At 47.0% G+C, this 19,046-nt stretch overlaps 2 protein-coding genes and 1 non-coding gene across 5 annotated transcripts; all 3 read left to right on the top strand.

Annotated features, from left to right (window-relative positions):
- Positions 1-103: 103 nt before the first annotated feature.
- Positions 104-174, top strand: trnag-ccc (transfer RNA glycine (anticodon CCC)). The gene has a single exon. It is a non-coding gene; the product is annotated as a tRNA-Gly (tRNA).
- Positions 175-407: 233 nt separating this feature from the next.
- tia1 (TIA1 cytotoxic granule-associated RNA binding protein) lies at positions 408-8,788 on the top strand. The gene is made up of 12 exons (XM_049018730.1): positions 408-640; positions 2,217-2,313; positions 2,449-2,547; positions 4,269-4,323; positions 4,746-4,833; positions 4,946-5,021; positions 5,169-5,277; positions 5,359-5,454; positions 5,553-5,637; positions 5,992-6,130; positions 6,240-6,388; positions 7,353-8,788. Exons 1-12 carry the CDS (start codon positions 612-614, stop codon positions 7,489-7,491), a joined length of 1,161 nt encoding a protein of 386 aa, XP_048874687.1. The 5' UTR covers positions 408-611; the 3' UTR covers positions 7,492-8,788.
- Positions 8,789-8,852: 64 nt separating this feature from the next.
- Positions 8,853-15,338, top strand: c7h2orf42 (chromosome 7 C2orf42 homolog). 3 transcript variants are annotated; one of them, XM_049018729.1, is made up of 9 exons: positions 8,853-9,310; positions 10,006-11,127; positions 11,252-11,365; positions 12,202-12,285; positions 12,395-12,499; positions 13,227-13,334; positions 13,544-13,644; positions 14,205-14,367; positions 14,662-15,338. In XM_049018729.1, exons 2-9 carry the CDS (start codon positions 10,029-10,031, stop codon positions 14,904-14,906), a joined length of 2,019 nt encoding a protein of 672 aa, XP_048874686.1. In that variant the 5' UTR covers positions 8,853-9,310; positions 10,006-10,028; the 3' UTR covers positions 14,907-15,338. The 3 variants fall into 3 exon arrangements, with proteins under 3 accessions (XP_048874686.1, XP_048874684.1, XP_048874685.1); XM_049018727.1 differs by having other exon boundaries at positions 13,224-13,334; XM_049018728.1 differs by having other exon boundaries at positions 8,853-9,920; positions 13,224-13,334.
- Positions 15,339-19,046: the final 3,708 nt, after the last annotated feature.

The following is a 19,046-nucleotide window of genomic DNA, read 5'->3' as shown; positions in this document are numbered from 1 at the left end:
GTCCGGAGCCTATTCCGGAAGCAATGGGCACAAAACAAACAACCCTACAAAATAAGATTGCTTGTTGTTGCTAAAACAGTCAACCATAACTTTACAAATTACGGCGCCGCTGGTGTAGTGGTATCATGCAAGATTCCCATTCTTGCGACCCGGGTTCGATTCCCGGGCGGCGCACAGTATTTTTATTTATTTTAAGAACCATAAAACGAATTCATAGTTTTATTTAGCGTATATATTCATGACACAAGGAAAATGAGAATATATTAGCGCAATTTCAACCCGAGCTTTAAGGTAACTGTCAGTCTTAAACTAAACAAGTACTAACCCGTTGGATGTGTCTTCCTTTTTCCCTTCCAGCAGGCTCGCATGAGATCATTGCGCACGCGCACTAGCACATCCGCTTCGATCCCTCCGCCATCTTATGTCGCCATTCCATTGTTCAGAGCTGGAGTGAGCTACCAGAGGTGGCGGCGTTGGTTTTGTGTGCTTCACAAACCGCTTCTGAGACGATTCCGTGAACGACGACGGCGCGCTACATAAGGCGATCTTAAAAGTTCACGGCTTTCCTGGATTTGTCTCTCAGGGCTCGGTCTCTCGTTCGATCGGAAAATATGATGGAAGACGAACAGCCCAAGACTCTGTATGTATTAGATAAAATGTGAATCGTTGTTACCATTGTGCACGGGAAGACATTTTCCCTTTTTTTTTGTTTGTGTATTTTGTATCTCATTCCTCCCACTGCCAGACAAATCGCCGGTTTGACGGGAGCTACCTTATTTTGGCGCTGATAATTGTTTGTCGCTGCATTGTGATGGTGGCGGTTCGGAGGGGGGGGTGCGCCAGTTTGACGTGTCCATTTTTTAAGTGGAAACGAAGCAGTTCTGAAACGGCGTTAAATCGCGTCGATTTGGGCAAAAGCCCAAATGTGACACTTTATGAAACGCGAGCTGTGTGTATATGCTCTGACACGCAATTTATTCCAACTTCCTATATATAAAGGGCGACAATAAAAGGCCGTCGGCGACCATGTTTTGGCCACTGTAACCGAGCCAGTTGGTCGGTTACGGGTCGCTGAGGCTCTCATTTGGGCTCCCTTTAAAATAGAAAATATATATTGAAACGCACACAGGTCGGTTCCGTGTCTGGTGCGGGTTTTAATGAACCCCACGATCGCCTTGATGTAGCCCGGCTAGGTGTTAGGAAGTAGCAGGCCGGCGGTCTGCGGTCGGCTTTCCGGGAAAATCGGGGTGTTAGCAGCCTGGCTCGGCCTTCGGGCCTCTCTGAAGCTGGGGAGACGCGTTAAATGCCGTGTGACGTGTAAAGGGTAGTATGTGGGACAGCACGGATAGCCGTTTCAGAAAGATCGCCTGGATTTTGAAGCTGGCGCACTTCCATTAATGAAGAGAGCCGCGTGTTTTGGCTGTTCAGCCTAAATTTGCGGTCCTTAAATGGATATGATAATGATCCCATTTGGGCCGTGGTGTTTTGTTGGAGCTAGACGCTTATTCCTTGCGGGGTTCGTGCTCCGGGTTGCTTTTTCTCCGTCGTCCTCTTACCGGCTCCTCCACGCAGCTGATTCCGCGGCCCGCTCCGCTCGAAGCCGGTCTGGGTGGAGGCACTAAACGTTACGCGTCTTTCCTTTATTATACAGTCTGATCTGGCACATTTCACGGTGGTTAGGCGGCCTGCTTGTCGTTTAGCACGTTTAATGCGCTCAGAAATGTGGTTATTATCACCCCACCAGGTATATACAAATTATTGTCGATTTCCAGTTAACCCGGTCTCTCTTGAGAGAAGGATCGGTGCCATTTTCTCTTTCTAAGAAGTGAAGGTGGAGCTTTTCTTATTTTGATCTTCGGTTGTGGTTTCCGACATGTACGTATGTTGTCGGTACGAAGGGTTTTCAACTTCACCGACCAAGTAAGGCAATGGCATCGTCGTAGGATAGGTTTTGATCGTGGCATTAACTGTCAATCATCATATTTCACTTTATAATTTAGAAAACGAGAAGCTGATTTTTACCTTCCTAATTGTATAGAATGTAATTTTGACAGTCCCTGTCTTCTTGAAGTATCCGTTTTTTCCTAATAGCTTATCTACTGTTGCTCTTTTAGCATAAAAATCATTCTGTCATGATTCGTCTTGTTGATTGGGTTGTGGGTTTGTTATTGTAACCACGTACCTGTTCTTGACCTCTCCTCTTCCTTCTGGCCCAGGTACGTGGGGAACCTGTCCCGCGATGTAACGGAGGCACTCATCCTGCAGCTCTTCAGTCAGATCGGCCCATGCAAGAGCTGTAAAATGATTGTAGATGTGAGCAACTTAATTGTTAAATGCCAAGAGCCCAGTGGATGATTTGAAATTTGTGAGGGCAGCAATGGTTAGATAGGTGACTGCTGCCTGTTCAGTTATGATCTAGCCCACTAATGGTGCTCCTCCTATCCCTAGACGGCTGGTAATGATCCCTACTGCTTTGTGGAGTTCTACGAGCACCGGCATGCCGCTGCGTCACTAGCTGCCATGAACGGACGTAAAATAATGGGTAAGGTAAGCTATCGTATCTAAAGGGTGAGTCGGATCGAGTGGGGAGCGTTTTCGGTTAACGCTCTGCTAAATGCAGAGGCGGCAAGGGATCGCTGGCTGAACTGCAATGTTATGAGCTGTGCTGCTTTGCTTTAAACAGCTAAAACTGTCTGTCACAGGAAGATAGGAAACGGTTTTGGTTTAAATGGTTTCTTTTTCCCCTTCAGTAAGTCATAGACAAGAAGAGGTGTCACTGTAAAAAAAAAAAAAAATATATATATATATATATATATATATATATATATATATATATTACATATTACATATTACACACACACACATCACTGTGATGTGAAGTCTAGGTGAAAGTGAAACTTTTGACGTTGGTGTCATTGTATGATATCAGGACTTGTGTTTAAATCAGTGTAGCGACAGCAAATTGTATATAACTAGATTCAATGGGTAAGTATGGTAACAAGTGTTAAGTCCTGAGTTTCAAGAATTTGTTAGATTTATATGCAGAACTTTTTACATACTATTTGAGCACAATCATACACATTGTTCTAAATGGCATCGGGTCTGTCCCAAGTTTCATAGCTTGCAATATATGTCATTGTACCCTACAGAGGGTTACCTGATTATGTAGCAGTGATAAACATGTAATGTTTGCTGCTGGGAGCTGTTAGTGAGCAGTTTGGGTGCTCTGTGGAGATTGGTAGGGTTGTCTTGGAATTACATTTTAGTGTATTTATATGGTTTAGCAAATGCAAAGGGGAAATATATTTATGTATGATTTGATTTCTGTTTTTCTTTATAAACACGCAGTTCTAATATCTATCTAATATCTATTCTTATGAGCCATTGCCACCGTGTATACAGGTAATTTTGTAACATTTAATAGGTTTTATTCAGTTGTCTGTTAGATTGCTGTGTTAAGGGCAGAGTGTTTTAAAGGCTGTTTGGTTGATCTACATTCATTTAATTAATCTAGGAAACTCCCACAAGTTTTCATTTTGTAATTTCCTTGAGTTAATTTTATCTGTGGATATCAAGCCATGTTAAGTGTTTTTTTTTTTTTTTTTTCCTTCCTCCCTATCTTACCTCCCCCTCCTCCTGAAGTCTTGTTAAGGTTGCCTGTATTATGCACTAGATTCTATAAACAATGTCTGGTGTTGTGTTGAATTCCCTGTTGAATTACAACAGTGGTGTTTCCTTTTAGGCTCTAGGAATCTTGGCAGGTAGATTTGGTTTTGTTGGGTGGTTGTCAGGACGTTCCATGATTTATTATTTTTTTTATTACTTTATTTTTTCAAATAGACAGCTCTGTCAAATCACAACTTCTTCCACCATAAATGCCCTTTTCTACGTTTTCCCATTTCTGTCATGTTTTGCAAAACCTATAGCTTAAGAATACCGAATACAGCTACAAAAACATATATTCAGTTTTAAATATTTTATCCTCAACAGGTATTGAAGGACCATTTGAGGAGTAATACAAGTTCGTAATTTCGCTTGTTTGTAAGTCCTTTGTTTAGACCTTTTTACTTCCTAGAAATTCCAAATTTTCACTAGACAGCAAAGTGAATTATGTGATCAGGTTCTGCTCACTGCATTCAGAAGCTGACATTGTGTGTAAGGAGGCAGCTTTTGATGTCTGACATGGCTGCTAGCTGGCAGTATACAGGTGAAGAATTCATTGCGCTGCCCCGCTCTCTCTCTCTCTCTCTCTCTCCCTCCTGCTTTAGGAGGTTAAGGTCAACTGGGCCACCACACCGAGCAGCCAGAAAAAAGACACAAGCAGTAAGTGTCAACATTTTCCTAAGCATTTTACATTCCATGGCTGGGACAGCCCATTGGATTTTAGCCAAGGTTTTCCCTGTAGTGAAAACAGAGTTCTGGGCCTTGTAAAATTTTGGTTGGGGATTTTGGATCAAACTGGATTATTGGGGAGTGGTCTATTTTTATGGGTTCCCCCACCCCCCCAACTTTTATTAATCATACATGACGCTGTGACATTGATTGGAAGGAACTTGAACTGTTGCATGTCCATGATATTTCGTCTTTGTGAATAAGCGAATATGGCTTCCCTTGGTATGCAGAAACGATGGGCTATAATTAAAGCCGTCACACGCAATGGATCGCCAGGATTAAGAAACCCTGTTTTAGGCCGTGTACCAGCGACCTGCATACATCTATATAGCTGTTTCTCTCCCCCATCCCAGATCACTTCCATGTGTTCGTTGGGGACCTCAGCCCAGAGATCACCACCGATGACATCAAAGCAGCCTTCGCACCATTTGGCAGGATATCGTAAGTTCCCCAGAGTGGCCCCTCCTCACAGCGTAGCTATGGAGATCCTGGGTGCCCCCCCCCCCTCCCGCAGTGTCCTCCTGCGTGACTAAATGTCCATCTTCCTCAACAGTGATGCCCGTGTGGTGAAAGACATGGCCACAGGGAAATCCAAGGGCTACGGCTTTGTGTCCTTCTTTAACAAATGGGTATGTCTGTGCCTTAGTGCCGATTCCCCGCCGATCCCATAGCGTTTATTCCGTTTTAGAAAGTGAGGCTCCCGTTACCCTGAGGCCACTGTGACATAAGTTGTAGTGCTTCGAGTGTGTGACGGTCAGTTTCCAATGCCGTTGTAGGATGCAGAGAACGCCATCCAGCAGATGGGTGGGCAGTGGTTGGGCGGCAGACAAATCCGGACCAACTGGGCCACGAGAAAGCCCCCCGCTCCCAAAACCACCTACGAGAGTGAGTCTTTGCGGACGTCTTGGGGATACGAGCCCCACCCTGTGAAATACTGACCCCGGTTTTTTTTTTTCTCTGTCACAGGTAACACCAAGCACCTGTCTTTTGAGGAGGTGGTGAACCAGTCGAGCCCCAGTAATTGCACTGTGTACTGTGGAGGTGTCACCTCTGGCCTCACTGGTATTTGCGTTGCGCCCCCCTCCCCCTCCCCCCATGATGTCTGTGTTTGTCAAAGGCACATTGGCTTTGATTCGTCTTGTTCTCTTCTTGGATTTCAGAGCAACTGATGAGACAAACCTTCTCCCCTTTTGGACAAATAATGGAAATCAGAGTTTTTCCAGACAAAGGTTATTCATTTGTGAGGTATGTCGGTTTATTGGTTCATGTCGGGGTCACGGTTTAGCTTCTCTGGGCTTCTCTCAGCTTGTGTTTAGATATCAGTTGATGTGTGAAATTTTGGGATTAGACTTTTTTGTAAGATTGGTTGACTGATGGAGATCCTGTGTAAACTTGGATCTCATTGGCTTAAGTAAAAAAAACTCCGGTTTGCAAATGTAGATCATGCAGAAAGTGTTTCCTTTACATGTCTGAATTGCTTTTGGGGACCTTAGTTCTGTCTCTTTCAACCTCTTTATCTGTAAATATGTGAAACACCCCATCAGCTTTATCTGGCACAGATGTGGTCTTAAAAGGTTTTGTTGCTTTAAACTCGTTAAGGTTCAATTCCCACGAGGGGGCGGCACACGCCATCGTCTCTGTGAACGGCACCTCGATAGAGGGCCACGTGGTGAAGTGTTACTGGGGGAAGGAGACCACAGACATGGTGAACCCCATGCAGCAAGCCCAAGTGCCCCAGGTGGGGGACTTTATCGGTGCCATTCCCTCCATTTCCAGTGGCCTCGGCTGTCACATATCTTGTTTAATCGGATCTGCCTCACATCGTCTGTCCCGTTTCCCCCCTGCAGCAGAACAAGGTGGGCTTTGCTGCCCAGCCCTATGGCCAGTGGGGCCAGTGGTATGGCAACGCCCAGCAGATCAGCCAGTACGTGCCCAATGGCTGGCAGGTGCCCACCTATGGCGTCTATGGGCAAGCATGGAACCAGCAGGGCTTCAAGTAAGTGTCAGTGCGAGGCCTCTGTTCCCTGACCCACGTCAAGTCCTACAACTGCACAAACACTTTCACTCCCCGTGAGTGTGCAGACTATGGGAGAGGTCTGTCTTCGTCCTAATTTTTTAAAGATCCTACTTACTGTGAATGTTCTTCCCAGTAGGGTTGCAGTGTTATGGTAGTTAATGAGTTTGTAGGGTTCACGTCATACAAGATCGGGTATTTTGGGTCGATGCTGTTCAGCCAGGGAATTACCATGAATTTTTTTTCTACTACTCCCCCACCCCCCATACATACAGCAAATTTGAGCTGTTGAAGTTGATTTCTAACCTGCTGGTTAACAGCTGTATGATAGTGTGGAATGAGTTATTTGCTTTGTCTCTCTGCTATTGATTTTTAGGATGTTAATCAGACCTATTTGTATTGGTTTAAGTGTATACATTTTTTGGGGTTTTACTGATTTAAGTTCTGGTGTAACCGTCTTTCAGGATCTTGGCCACAAGTTCTTCCCTGCAAAGATGCACCACGTGGTTCCTCAAAACTGTGGGTCAGAGTCGGGTCATAAGAATGCCCACCGGGACTTTAAATTTAGTTGCTGATTAATGCCAACATATTGATTTCTTTAGTTTGACATCTTTATCACTTCATCCAATTGATTTGAAGTCCCAGACAGCGATGTAAAGTAAAACAAATACAAGGCAGTTTGACCACGAGCTATTCTGAATTTTTGCCACCCAGTAATTGGCCTGTTACTGTTATCTTTCTCTAATGGTGCTCATTTGACGGAGACCCTTAATCTGTTCATATTCTGTTTTTAAATGTGCTGCATCCTAGACTTTCTGGAGTGTCTGCTTTGCCAGAGCTGGTTGTGTGATGTTGTGCCTTATTGTCATGGTCCTCTGGCTTTGTCCCCACTCTAACCTAAAGTTTTTGTTTTTTTCCACCCCCTGCTCCCCCCCCCCCCTTCCAGTCACATACAGCCAGGTGCTGGGTGGACGGGCGTTGGTGCAGTCAGTAACGGCGCCGTGGTGGAACCCGCACAGGGAGTGAATGGCAGCGTGCTAGCGAACCAGTCGGGCATGGGCACCACGGGATACCACACACACTGATATGGGGCTGGGCGGCTCCAGGCCTCCAGCATCCCAGGATGCCTCACTGCATCAGTTAACAGTTCAGACTGTGTATGTGAGCGCGTGCGTGTGTGTGTGTATGTGTGTGTGGCAGTGATTAAGGAGGGAGGGAGGATTTTGATTGGGGGCCGGGTGGGCAATTTGTACTTTGACCCCACCCTCCACCTCCCCCATTTTTTTTTTTTGTTTTCCTCTCCTCGATATGGAAGGAAAACCATTGCTTACCACCACAGAGGACTAGGTGCCCTACCCTTGGACAGACGTAAACGTGGTTTTCAGCTTATTAACGGAAAGGACTATGCCATTTTTAAAGTTGCTATAAAATAATTTGAGATTCTTCTTGTTTTTGGTTAGAGTAATTTACCTGCTGAGAATGAAATTTTGCCATTTTTTGGACTGATATAAAACATTTGTAAAGTGCCAGTAAGAAACTGGTGAATCATGCGAAATGTTAATGGGAAAAAAAATAAACAAAATGTTGTCAACTTTTTTTTTAAGATGCTCAATTTTTGTTTCACTAAACTAAACTAAACCAATTGCAGGGATTACTGCCACTTTCTTTCTTTTAAAGGCAGACAGATATTGCACAATACTATTCTTGGTTATCTTTTCACAAATTTTTGTTCTTACACAAATTATAGATATTTTAAATTGTTTTGCATTCCACTTCCTTTTGAATTTTGTTTCCTGGAGGGCTTATAGAACTGTTTTAATGTAAATAACCAAGCGGTCTGTTTGTTCTGAAACTGTATAAAGGAAAATGTTGATTATACAAGCTTGCTTGCTTTTTCTTTTTGGGAAAGGGTGTATTGGGGGGGTCAATAAAAATGTAAAAACAAAAGTAGCACTGTCATATCCTGGTTCATGCAGGTATTGATACAGTGTGATTTTTGATTCTTCTGGGAAGTCTCAATCAACGGGCTTTGACTGGAGAGTGATATAGAAACAAAGCAATTCTGTGTATAATTTTTTGGACTAGTAATTAGTATTAAATGTGGAAGGTGAAGTGAAATTTTGCACTCTTGCCCCTTGCATACATTTTAATACTGAAGTTGGACGAAACCTTTGTGTTACCGTATTTTCTTTTTTTCTTTTTCTTTTTTTTTTTAAAAAGAAAACAACCAGTCAGATATGAGTAGGCAGTGCCTAACAATATTTTAAGACCATATGTTTTGAAGAATTTTTTTGGGGTTGGGGGTGGGGGCAGTTTTGATAATGTTTATGCTACTCTAATATGTTCTTGCTTTGTCCCATTAAAATGCTGATGCCTATAAAATTTGCCTGAGCTATTTTTTTCCATGGTGATGAATGGGTGATTTGTTGGTTTCGATGAAGGGAATGTCCCATTGTATGTGACTTTTCTTACCAGGTGTGTGGTGAAACTACATTCACGTGATACACTGTACTGTGATTTGATTTAGGGAAAACGGTTTTTCCCTAGAGGTCTGTTATATAACACCTCGTATGCATGCTGCTGCAGATATATGTGGCCTGTAAGAGAAGGGAAAAGTTGCAAATAGGCTTCGAATCTTAATCTTAAGTTGTATAGTCGCTACAAAAATAGTATAAATTGAAGTTCCGGTCATAGCATTGTACTGCAGTTCCCAGCATTCATTGCTCAAGTGATATACACCCCTTTGAGCATGTGATCGGTAGATGATCCAACCCCGTGGCTCGTTACAACTGCAAAGCGAAGTCGCGTTTGTAAGAAGCAATGGCGACGGTCTAGACGAAGAAGGCAGCATTTCAAAGCTAAAATCGACCATACAGCGGCAGGACATTCGGTGTTGAAATTCAGGTATGCAGTACGGGATAAAAAACAATCCTGAACGGGCACGGGTTGCGCAGCACCATCTCTGAGAAAAGTGGGGTTGAAAATGTTTAAGCAGACAGTCCATTAATGGTTTGTAATACCAAGTGGAACAACTAGCCTTCAACCCCCGTTGGCCGAAGGGCCAGAAATGCGCCTCCAGAACCAAGGCAAAAGGAGAACAACATCGGCGGTACACAGTACTGTTTGTCGTTAGCTGTCCAGCTCAATGTACAGCCAGAACACAGACAAAACGTGTATCTAGTGTCGGAATATGTGTAAAATTCTAATAACACAGCATGCAATACGAGTAAATATTGAAAGGTACGGGACTACGGAGCGCTGTCACTGCCGGTCACCTCATGCACAGCCGTAGTGTCAGTCCCAACGAAAGCACTTATTGACAAAAACAGCAGAATGCACTGACGCGCCCTTATAAACCACCATAAAATCTTTTTACAGCTGTTTCGATCAAGTAGTTAAGATAAAGCCATTTTTTTTCCTGCAATACAATTTTTCTGTCTGCAGTACAATATTTTAATTTATAAGCCTACCTTAAACACGAGAGTACAATTGGTTCATTTCCAGTTCAGTTCAAGTAAGCATGCATAAAGATATATTAATTAGCTATTTAAAAAATTAGTTATGAGCACTGTCAATGACTTATTATTATTTGGAAACAGGCAGGCGTTCAGACTGTCTTCCAATGGAAAGTGCCCTGGTGGACACTGGCATGGTGATGGCTCCCACAGCATCACAGAACTCAGCCGCCCTCAGTCTGGGCACGAAGTCACGGGACAGAAGGAAGACCCCCGCTTTCCTGTCAAACCTGGGCAAAGCCACCCTGCGCGGGATTCGCAGATGCCCCCGATGCGGGGTCTATAACGGCACCCGTGGCCTGAGCTGCAAAAACAAGGCATGTGGGGTGGTTTTCCGCGACGGCGCAGCAGGGGCAGGTGGCAGGGCGGGGTTGAAGAAAGGGGCCGGCGAGGTGGTGCGGCTGGTAATAAATGGGGATGGCGGGGGAGGGGGGACGGCGGTGACTCAGGTATTCTCCCTGCGCCAACGAGGGAGGGGCGCGGAGCAGCGTGGTTTCGTGGAGCTGACCGTGACAGACACGACCATTGCCACGGAGGACGGCACCGTGCTCACGCGCATCAGCCTCGGCCGCTGCTTTGTGCCGGCGTGCCTGCGGGGGCAGGGCCAGGGTCAGGGACAGGCGCTGAGCCCGGAGCAGGCTGCCGGTACAGGACAAGGGCTGGACCCTCAGCAGCAGCAGCCCGAGAGCCCCTGCGTGCACGTGAAGCGCGCCATGGAGTGCCAGACAGATGCCACCCCCCTCCCGCTCAAGAGCTCGGTGCTGGACTCCATGCAGGCCCCTGTCTGGGCCAAGGAGGAGGTGTGGCAGCTGGCCACCGAGTCGGCGAGCCCCCTGGTCCAGCGCGTGTCCCGTGGCACGTTGGTGGTTAAGTGCCACATCAGCGAGCAGCACCCACTCGGGCTCCTGCACGTCACCGTGGGTTCCGTGCCGGGGGCCACGAAGGCCGACCTCCCTCTCCGCGAGAGGTCGCTAGCAGACTTTCACTGTGCCTGTCAAGCTGTGCACCCAAGGATAGGATTCGGGGTTCGGGAAAATGAGGAGCAGGAGAGCCAGCTGCCTCCCAACAAGCCCCCTGCACCTCCTGTTTCCTCCTCCTTCTCAGCCCAGGAACCCTGCCTCCACTTCTACGCATGCGTATGCGCCATTGCCAGCGATGACAAGCTGGCTGCTGAGTTCGCTGACTTCCTTGGCTGTAGCTACAATGGTACGCATGATCGTCGTCTGTCGCTTTTAGGCGTGGCGTGCTTACCGTGGCGATGGTTTCCCACGGCGACTGTTTCCCACAGATCTCTGTTCCATCTGTGTATCTGTGCGTTTCTCGCACATAGGTGGCCAGGGGAACGCTGACTGCTCTGTCCTCAGTGCACCTAATCCCCTGCGGCCAGCCGAGCCTGGCACCCCCAACAGGGCTAAGAGGGTGAGAATCAACGAGACCCTCACAGGTGAGCTCATGCACCTCCTCCATGATGTTCCGGGTCTGCGATGTTCTGCTGTGAGGCCCAAAGCATGAGGCTGCCATCATCTATATTTTTTCCTCTATAATGTATAGTGTTACTCCAATTAAAGTAGACAGTTTAGGCAAAGAAACACAGGGGGGTGTGGTTCAGCAGGTTAGGATAAGAGGCTGTGCTTGTGATCGGAAGGCTGCTGGTTCGAATCCCAGGGTTGATGGTGATCTTGCTAAATACGTAAAATGTGAAAAAAATCCGAAAATGCTACAAGGGCTGGTCCTGGAAAGAGGGGGTGTAACTTAAATTGCTGGTGTTTATAAATATTGGAAAAGGAAAAGCGTTGTAACCCCCCCCCCCCAAGGATTAAGTGAGGGTACCCCCTACTGAAAATGAAATGCGATTAATGTCTGAAAGGAAATGATGGTTGATGTTAGTATTTCGGGTCATTTGAAGATGGCCTGAGATTAAATGCAGTGAATGACCTGGTGGAGTTCGCCTGTATTCATTCATAGTTTTCACGTGTGACTGGATTTCTGGTGCATCTTCGCCGTAGTGCCATGTGACATGGGCTGGAGAACAGTGTCCAAGGCGCTTAGGTCTGCTCCGTGAGCTGGCCCTGGCCCAGAGGAGTTAGTTAACCTGGGGTTTACTACTTTTTTAGGGCTTTTCCCTACTTTTCTCCACGGCCAGTACCATCCTCATACAGAGAGGGGTGTCCTCTGCTTTTACCCCGGCCAATACCATCCTCATACAGAGAGGGGTGTTCTTTCCCACTCTGGCTGGGCCCACATCTCAGCTTAAATCTTCGTTTTTGTCCCCCCTCCAAGGTGTCCGGGAGACCCATTTTCCCAGCAACCTACGCAGACCCGCTCAGAGGAAACATCCCATTTCTGCCGCTCTCAAGAGCACCGGTGAGTTGTGGACCCTCCGCCACGATTCCCGTAATGATACATATTTTTCTGGCTTGTTCCCACCGTTTTCGTCGCTCGCCTCCATCGTCTCCACATCTTTCCCCCAAAGGAGGCAGCCAGCCTGTGGACGAGGGCCATGTCTCCCTCTCCTTCCAGCAGTGGCTCGCCAGCGTCACCGAGAGGATCCACCAGACCATGCACTTCCAGTTCGACGGTGCGTCTGGCAGCTGTGGTTAATGATGCTGTGAAGTTGGGCTTATAGAGCTTTTGTTCCCATGACGATCTTACACTTGTTGGAAGCTCAGCCTAACAGCCCCTGTAGCTAACTTAACTTTTTGAGAGACAGAATTTATTGTGGATTATCTGGTTCTCTTTTATGCTGCTTTGGACTCAAAACAGGGCATATAAAAGGGCGGGGCTACAGGGGCCCTATGCCCAGCTGAAAACTGATTGGCTCTTGGAGTTTCCCCTCCCTTGTCACTTACTGATTCAGTACATATCATTGGCTAATGATAAGGTTGGCCTCTCTTATGCTATTGAGTAAATGAAGGTAATGCTGGAACATGAACCCATGTTCGTACCTTGAGTGAATGTCGCAGGGTCCGGGTCTCTGCAGCCGGCCCTGAACTATAACTGTAACATGGAGAGCAGGGGCTGGTTTTGCTTTCTCTGAGGGCCACACTCAAAAAATCATTTTGGGGCCCCCAGTACACCCTCAGATGATTCAAAAACTAAATAGCTAACAAGTTACATTAAAGGATCATAAGGAACTGGTTAGCAGAACATGCTGCTTCATGCTGCATCTCCTAAATAAGGAATGTATTTATTTGATATATAGTGTAGTGACTGCTTGTGGCCAACAGGGGTCCCCCAGACCTCAAGGGCCCTGCGGCAATGTGTGGTTTGGGTGGTGGAGAGTGACGTCCTCATGTCACCAGCAGGAAAGCCAGAGCCGCTGGTGTTCCACATTCCTCAAGCTTTCTTCAATGCCTTGCAGCAGAGGCTCTCGCTGGGCTCGAAGAAGAGGAGGCTGCCCAACTCCACCACAGGTATTCAGGGGAGCAAGGGGGGGGTCCATTGGTGGGGATTTAACAGGCACATCCCTCACCTCCACCTACGATCTGTGCCATATTCTCTCACGTTGCGGTATGCTGACTGTAAGCCAAGGAGAGTCCTGTAATACCAAACACAGGGCGCTAGAGAAGCAGAGCCCTCAGGCCTGCCTGACTGACGTGTCGGTGCGCTCTGTCCCTGGCAGCCTTTGTGCGGAGCGATGCCCTCCCCCTGGGCACCTTCTCGAAATACACCTGGCACATCACCAACCTTCTGCACGTCAAACGGATATTCGACACGCCCGAGGTGCGCGCCGCACTCCCGCTACCTGTCTCCCGAGTCGTTCAGAGTTCACCACCTTCTGTCTGCCTCCAATCCTGTTTTTTTTTCTCCCACTTGTTATTTGGATTATTATTCTATTTCCTTTCTTGGTTTTCATCTTTGTTTTTATGCATTTTGACCCTCAACCCATCTCCCTCCGGCCATACTCTTCCTGACTGCTCTCTCCTCACCCCACCTCTCCCTGACCAACCGCTCTCTCCTTGACCGCTCTCTTCCCGGCTCGCCTCTCCTTGACCGACTTCTCTCTCCTTCACCCCACTCCCTGACTCCTCTCTCCCTGACTGCTCTCTCCTTCACCCCACTCCCTGACTGCTCTCTCCCTGACTCCTCTCTCCTTCACCCCACTCCCTGACTCCTCTCTCCCTGACTGCTCTCTCCTTCACCCCACTCCCTGACTCCTCTCTCCCTGACTGCTCTCTCCTTCACCCCACTCCCTGACCACTCTCGGCTGTGGTTTCCCTTCTCTGCCGGCTTCTGTCCATGTGGTCGTCACACCTGTTTTCTTTCTCCCACCCTCTTGCCAGCTGCCTCTGGAGCTCACACAGAGTTTTGTGAAGAACCGCGATGGCTCCTATTCGCCTTTCCGCTGTCCAGAAGTGCTGCCTGACCCCGTGGCTGATGGTCATGGTCGATCTGAGCGACCGCAGGCAATCCGACCTCTGGAGCTTCGCACCTTCCTGAGAGTAGGTGGGTGTCCCTGCAAGCTGCGCTGGAACCACATGTTGGAACAGATTATAAGCAAACGCAGAAGATTCTGGGTAACTCTGTAGCTTCACACCCCAGGGTCGTAGGTTCGAATCATAGTGCCCATAGTGTATAACTGTGTTTGGATGTTTGCCCTGTGATGGACTATCGTCCCATCCTATGTCTCCTGTATCTCGTGCCCTGGACTCTCTGGGATTGGCTCCAGCCCCCCTTGTAACCCTGTCCTGGGTCAGTTGTTATGAAGAATGGCGGTATCTGTCATGCATCTTCCTGCAGGGACTTCGACACCAGAACAGAAGGGACCCACTCCCTTTGTGATCGAGTGGATTCCGGACATCTTGCCCCAGTCGCGCGTTGGTGAACTGCGGATCCACTTCGAATATGGGCACCAGCACGGCACGCAGCCAGAGTCTGCTGGGAGTCCCGGGGCAGGCGGGGCCCCCAGGGGGCGGGCCGGGCCTGACGCCAGCCAGTCACAGCCTGCGCCGACCATCGAGATCTTACGAGTCGTCGTCCCGTGAAGGACTCATTACATGATGATTAGGGGATGAACTTTATTTTTTAATGACCCAGAGGCTGGCATGTTGTGTGTATTTAGTGAGGACTGATGCAGCAGCTCAGACTCACCAGCTGTTGTCATGGTGACGGCACACAAGCTTCACTTCGGTTCGATTTCCTGGATGGTTTGTACATGTATCTTTAAATGCTTTAAGTGTTCCTCCATTAATCTGAGTCACTCCAGTGCTGCAGAGTATTTAAACTATTGCCATGTTTCTATGAAATGAGTTTCTCACTAGGGGAGCTGGAGCAAAAGTGTTTTAACGGGCCGTCATGTGGCCTGGTACTCACTGCTGTGGCTGACCGACTCCCAGGAGATGCTGCCGCTACCTCGACATACCTGCAGTGCCCCCTAGTGTTCACGACCAAAGAATAAAAGTGAGAATTTTGCCAAATTCCAGCATGAAAACTGAGTCACTCTGACTGGGGGTGTTTTGGCAATCCTTCGTGTCTGGAGAATAGTTTGCCATAAATATATGCACAGGAACTAGTGATATCAACATTTAATTCAGTATGTTATTGGTGGTGAGGTATTCTGTCAGTTTGAAGTGAAATGTAAATGAGACTCCTGTCAAGTCAGATTATAGTTTTTATTTACTTATCCAGTGTCAACCAAAAAAACTGACAATGGATATTACAATAGGAGGTGTGGATCTGGTTAATTAACCAGTTATACTAGTCTGTTAATCACATGTTACTCACATGTGTTCACGTCATAAAAACTAGAGGAAAAAGAAACATTAGCAAAGTTAATTTTGGCAGACATAGCAATTGCGTCACACACATTATTTATTGGTTAAGCAGATGTTTTATGCAAAGCAGTTCATATAGCTCATAGATCTTGACATTTTGCACAGTGTGATATTTACTGAAGCAATTCAAGTAAATTCTAAGGCTGCAGGGTTTATTTTACTTTGCATTTCCCTGGCTGCTCCACAGGGGGGCGCCATCAGCCTAATATAATGAACAACATGGTACACTAGGACGGAGTGATGTGCCCTGTTGCTGTTTAGAACGCAAGACTGTTCCTGTTGACCCCAATCAGGGGCGACGACGTGAGGAATTTGCTGGCGCCTTCTGTTAGCCTTCTGCTAAAGTCGGAGGTGACAGCTACGTAATGAATGAGCGACAGCCCGCCGCAGACGAAAAGGTCCCCCACACCCCCGGCGTCCCCTGCATGATGCGCTGTGATGCAATCTGCTCCCCGGCCATGTCATCAATCACGGCCATGCCCCCCCCTCCCCTGAAACACATTGGCCAATCGATTAATCAATCTACGGCAAGAAGCCCGGCCAGGGATGCTGGCGGCCCACAAGGTCACATGCACACCCTTCCCGGCCATGATTGGGCAGCTGTATCCATTAGCGGCTCCGCGGCACTAAAATCGTCAGCCTGATATATCTGTCTGTTTGCTGGCTGTCACGCCACTCTGCCGGCATTAATACTATTAAAGGCTGTCTGTCTGTCAGGAGCGAGGGTAGCGTTGGCTAGATGAGCTGCAGCACCGGAGCGGAAATCAATCATCAGTTCGGGTCGTTCCCCCCTCCGGTGACGGAATGGGACCTTGCCATTTTTCTTTTTCCTTTATTTCCGTCTTTCTGAAGTTCCGCAGAGCCTTTGGTCCGGCCCCTGTGAGTGAGCAGTGAAGGGAGCCCGCCCACTGCATTTGGCCAGTCCAGTGTGCAAGCAGGACACCATACTCACCCCGACAGCGTCATCTTGGTTCTACCAGAGATGCCTGCTATCGTTTCCCACTGTGGGGAAGAAAAATAATTATGGTTATAGGTTTTCGAGCACCGCACACCTTGGGAGGTTCCTCTGTCAAGCGAAAGAGCGTTTGGTTCAAAAGCAGACAAGCATCGAAGATGTAACCCTCAAGTAGAAGATAAGCAGTTTCTGATGTGATGCGCTGCTCCCATACACCACTGCAGGCAACAAAGCATGCCCCGGCTTGTGACCAGGTGTATTTGGTCATGGTTTCTCTCCAAGGCTGGTCTCTCATGATTTCTCTCATGATCAAGGGCAGGCGGATTTGGATGTGAGTTTTGGTCTTTTGATCCAAAGAGAAGTCACTTTTCCGTGTGTGCGATTGGGCTGGGGATAGTCATCCGTGCGGCAGCCTGTGCTCATGCTGCACCTGGCTGTAGGCGCAGATGGTTGCGATTGCTGCATATTCCACCAGACCAGGAGGGGGCAGCTGTATTGCAACAAACACAAGTACAAGCAGTGTAGTGAAATTGATGAACTTTTATGAAGTTTCAAAGTTGTTAGTCAAGGATTTAAATCCCACTGGCTAATTTTATTTAAGATTTCAAAACACAGAAATAACGATTATTAAAAAACTGCATACCTTGGTATAATGTCTAGACAGTATTAAATATTAGATATGTGGATACCTCTGACCCTCTTTATTCAGCTGTTCATCATAACTAGTACTACAACAACAACTATTCTACTCTTGTTGTCGTTGACTGCTGATCTGTGAAAGTCCACACTGCCACCTATTAGAAATACCTATCACTTATTTTGCACATGCCCGGTAGTGTCTGCTAGACATGAACATCTGGGTTACATGCACACTGACAGCAATCATTTGCACTGATGACGAAATTTATGTTGCGTCCCCTTGTCCACAACCGAAAGCACATGCAGAAAAGTGCAGTATGATTTGACCTTCACATGAAGAACAGCTGCTTTTCTGAGACCTGAGATTTTATAGTCGCCGCTCCTATTGCTTAGATACTTAAATCCTTAATGCTATTTATTCAAAACTCAGGCCTGAAGGCCTTCCTGACAACCTGTATGTGCTTGCTGGTTGTTTGGTGGAGTAAGAAAAGGTTTTTTAATTATATGGACTCCATAGGCGGGACCAACCAATCATATGTCTTGGTTCCGCCTTCTGCCTCAATCTGATTGGTTATCTCTCTGAAACAATCATTTTTCGTTCTTCCCCCAGAACATTGTGTAGGCTAAACTCCCCCGAGCTGAGTTTGTTTCCAAACACCAGATCCCGTTAGAGCACTATCCAGGTTCCGCGTCCTTTCAAAAGTGCTGCAGTGCAGTGGTGCCTGGAAGATGGACAGAATGGACAGGCTGGAGGTCAAGATCAGCCTTATGGGGGGAGAAGATGCCCAGGGAGCACTAGGATATGGGTGCATGGTGGAAGGGACCATGAAAGGGATCCTGCAGGAGCAAAGATGAAAATGAGCATCCTGCGACGGCCCTCCAGAAACGTGGACTGAAAAATAAACACATCACAGTAATTAACCTTGACAGGGCCAATGTGCTGGCAGCGTCAGAAATGTGCTAATGACTTAATTAATCTGTAATTAAGACATACTGTCTGCCAATACTGGCGGGTTGCTTGGACTGGTCAATAGCATAAAGATGAGCGAGAGCAAAAGATTGGGAAATATTCTTGGCCATGTTTCTGTATTTACTGTCATACAAGCCCCTGCTGTCTTTCTAGAAAACCTTTCAGCAATGCGTTTGTATCGTGAGGACAGGAGCTGCCAGCTTTACACAGAAATGTGCCCCATTTTTTACCACCATGCTCCTCGTGTTTGTCCATTAAAGTACCTCAAATTATAGTGTCAAATTATAGTGAATGAGCTCCATTTGAGTCAGTCGTATTTAAATCTGCCGAGTGATTTACTACCCGGTCTGTCAGTATCTTCATCTCTTTATTAACCTATTATGGAATATAAATAGCATGGTCATGTGGTTAAAGGACTGGCGTCAGAGCTCGGGCATCCTCTGCCTGGTGCCCTGTGCTTCCTGGAATAGATGCCAGACTCACTGTATCCAAACTGGATGAGCAGTTATGGACAGTGATGTTAATGTGTCTGTTACTTACTGATAAAAAAAAATGTGGTCATTTTTTACAGATATATGATGTTTGGTTCTATTTCAAAGGCCTCCCTATGATTTAAAAATGAGTGTTTGAGGCTCAGAGAATTCCTTTAATCTCAAGGTTCACGTCCCGCCATCCAGCTGGCAATAGTGTGACTGATGATAGATGAATCGTTTCAGAGGGCGGTCAGTTAGCACCAATGCCGAGTGTTTAAACGGACACATATGGACGAAAGGAGCCCTGAAAGGGA

The sequence above is a fragment of the Brienomyrus brachyistius genome, chromosome 7, assembly GCF_023856365.1.
Source record: "Brienomyrus brachyistius isolate T26 chromosome 7, BBRACH_0.4, whole genome shotgun sequence".
Lineage (NCBI taxonomy): Eukaryota > Metazoa > Chordata > Actinopteri > Osteoglossiformes > Mormyridae > Brienomyrus > Brienomyrus brachyistius.
Note: the sequence above shows the minus strand (reverse complement) of the source record. Positions and strands in the feature narration are given on the sequence as shown.

Coding starts and splice junctions, on each gene's coding strand:
- c7h2orf42 (XM_049018727.1), top strand. CDS start 10,029: ATGGAAAGTGCCCTGGTGGACACTGGCATGGTGATGGCTCCCACAGCA. Junction 11,128..11,251: donor CCTTGGCTGTAGCTACAATG/GTACGCATGATC, acceptor TCTCGCACATAG/GTGGCCAGGGGAACGCTGAC. Junction 11,366..12,201: donor AATCAACGAGACCCTCACAG/GTGAGCTCATGC, acceptor CCCCCCTCCAAG/GTGTCCGGGAGACCCATTTT.
- tia1 (XM_049018730.1), top strand. CDS start 612: ATGATGGAAGACGAACAGCCCAAGACTCT. Junction 4,834..4,945: donor GCACCATTTGGCAGGATATC/GTAAGTTCCCCA, acceptor CTTCCTCAACAG/TGATGCCCGTGTGGTGAAAG. Junction 6,131..6,239: donor AGCAAGCCCAAGTGCCCCAG/GTGGGGGACTTT, acceptor TCCCCCCTGCAG/CAGAACAAGGTGGGCTTTGC.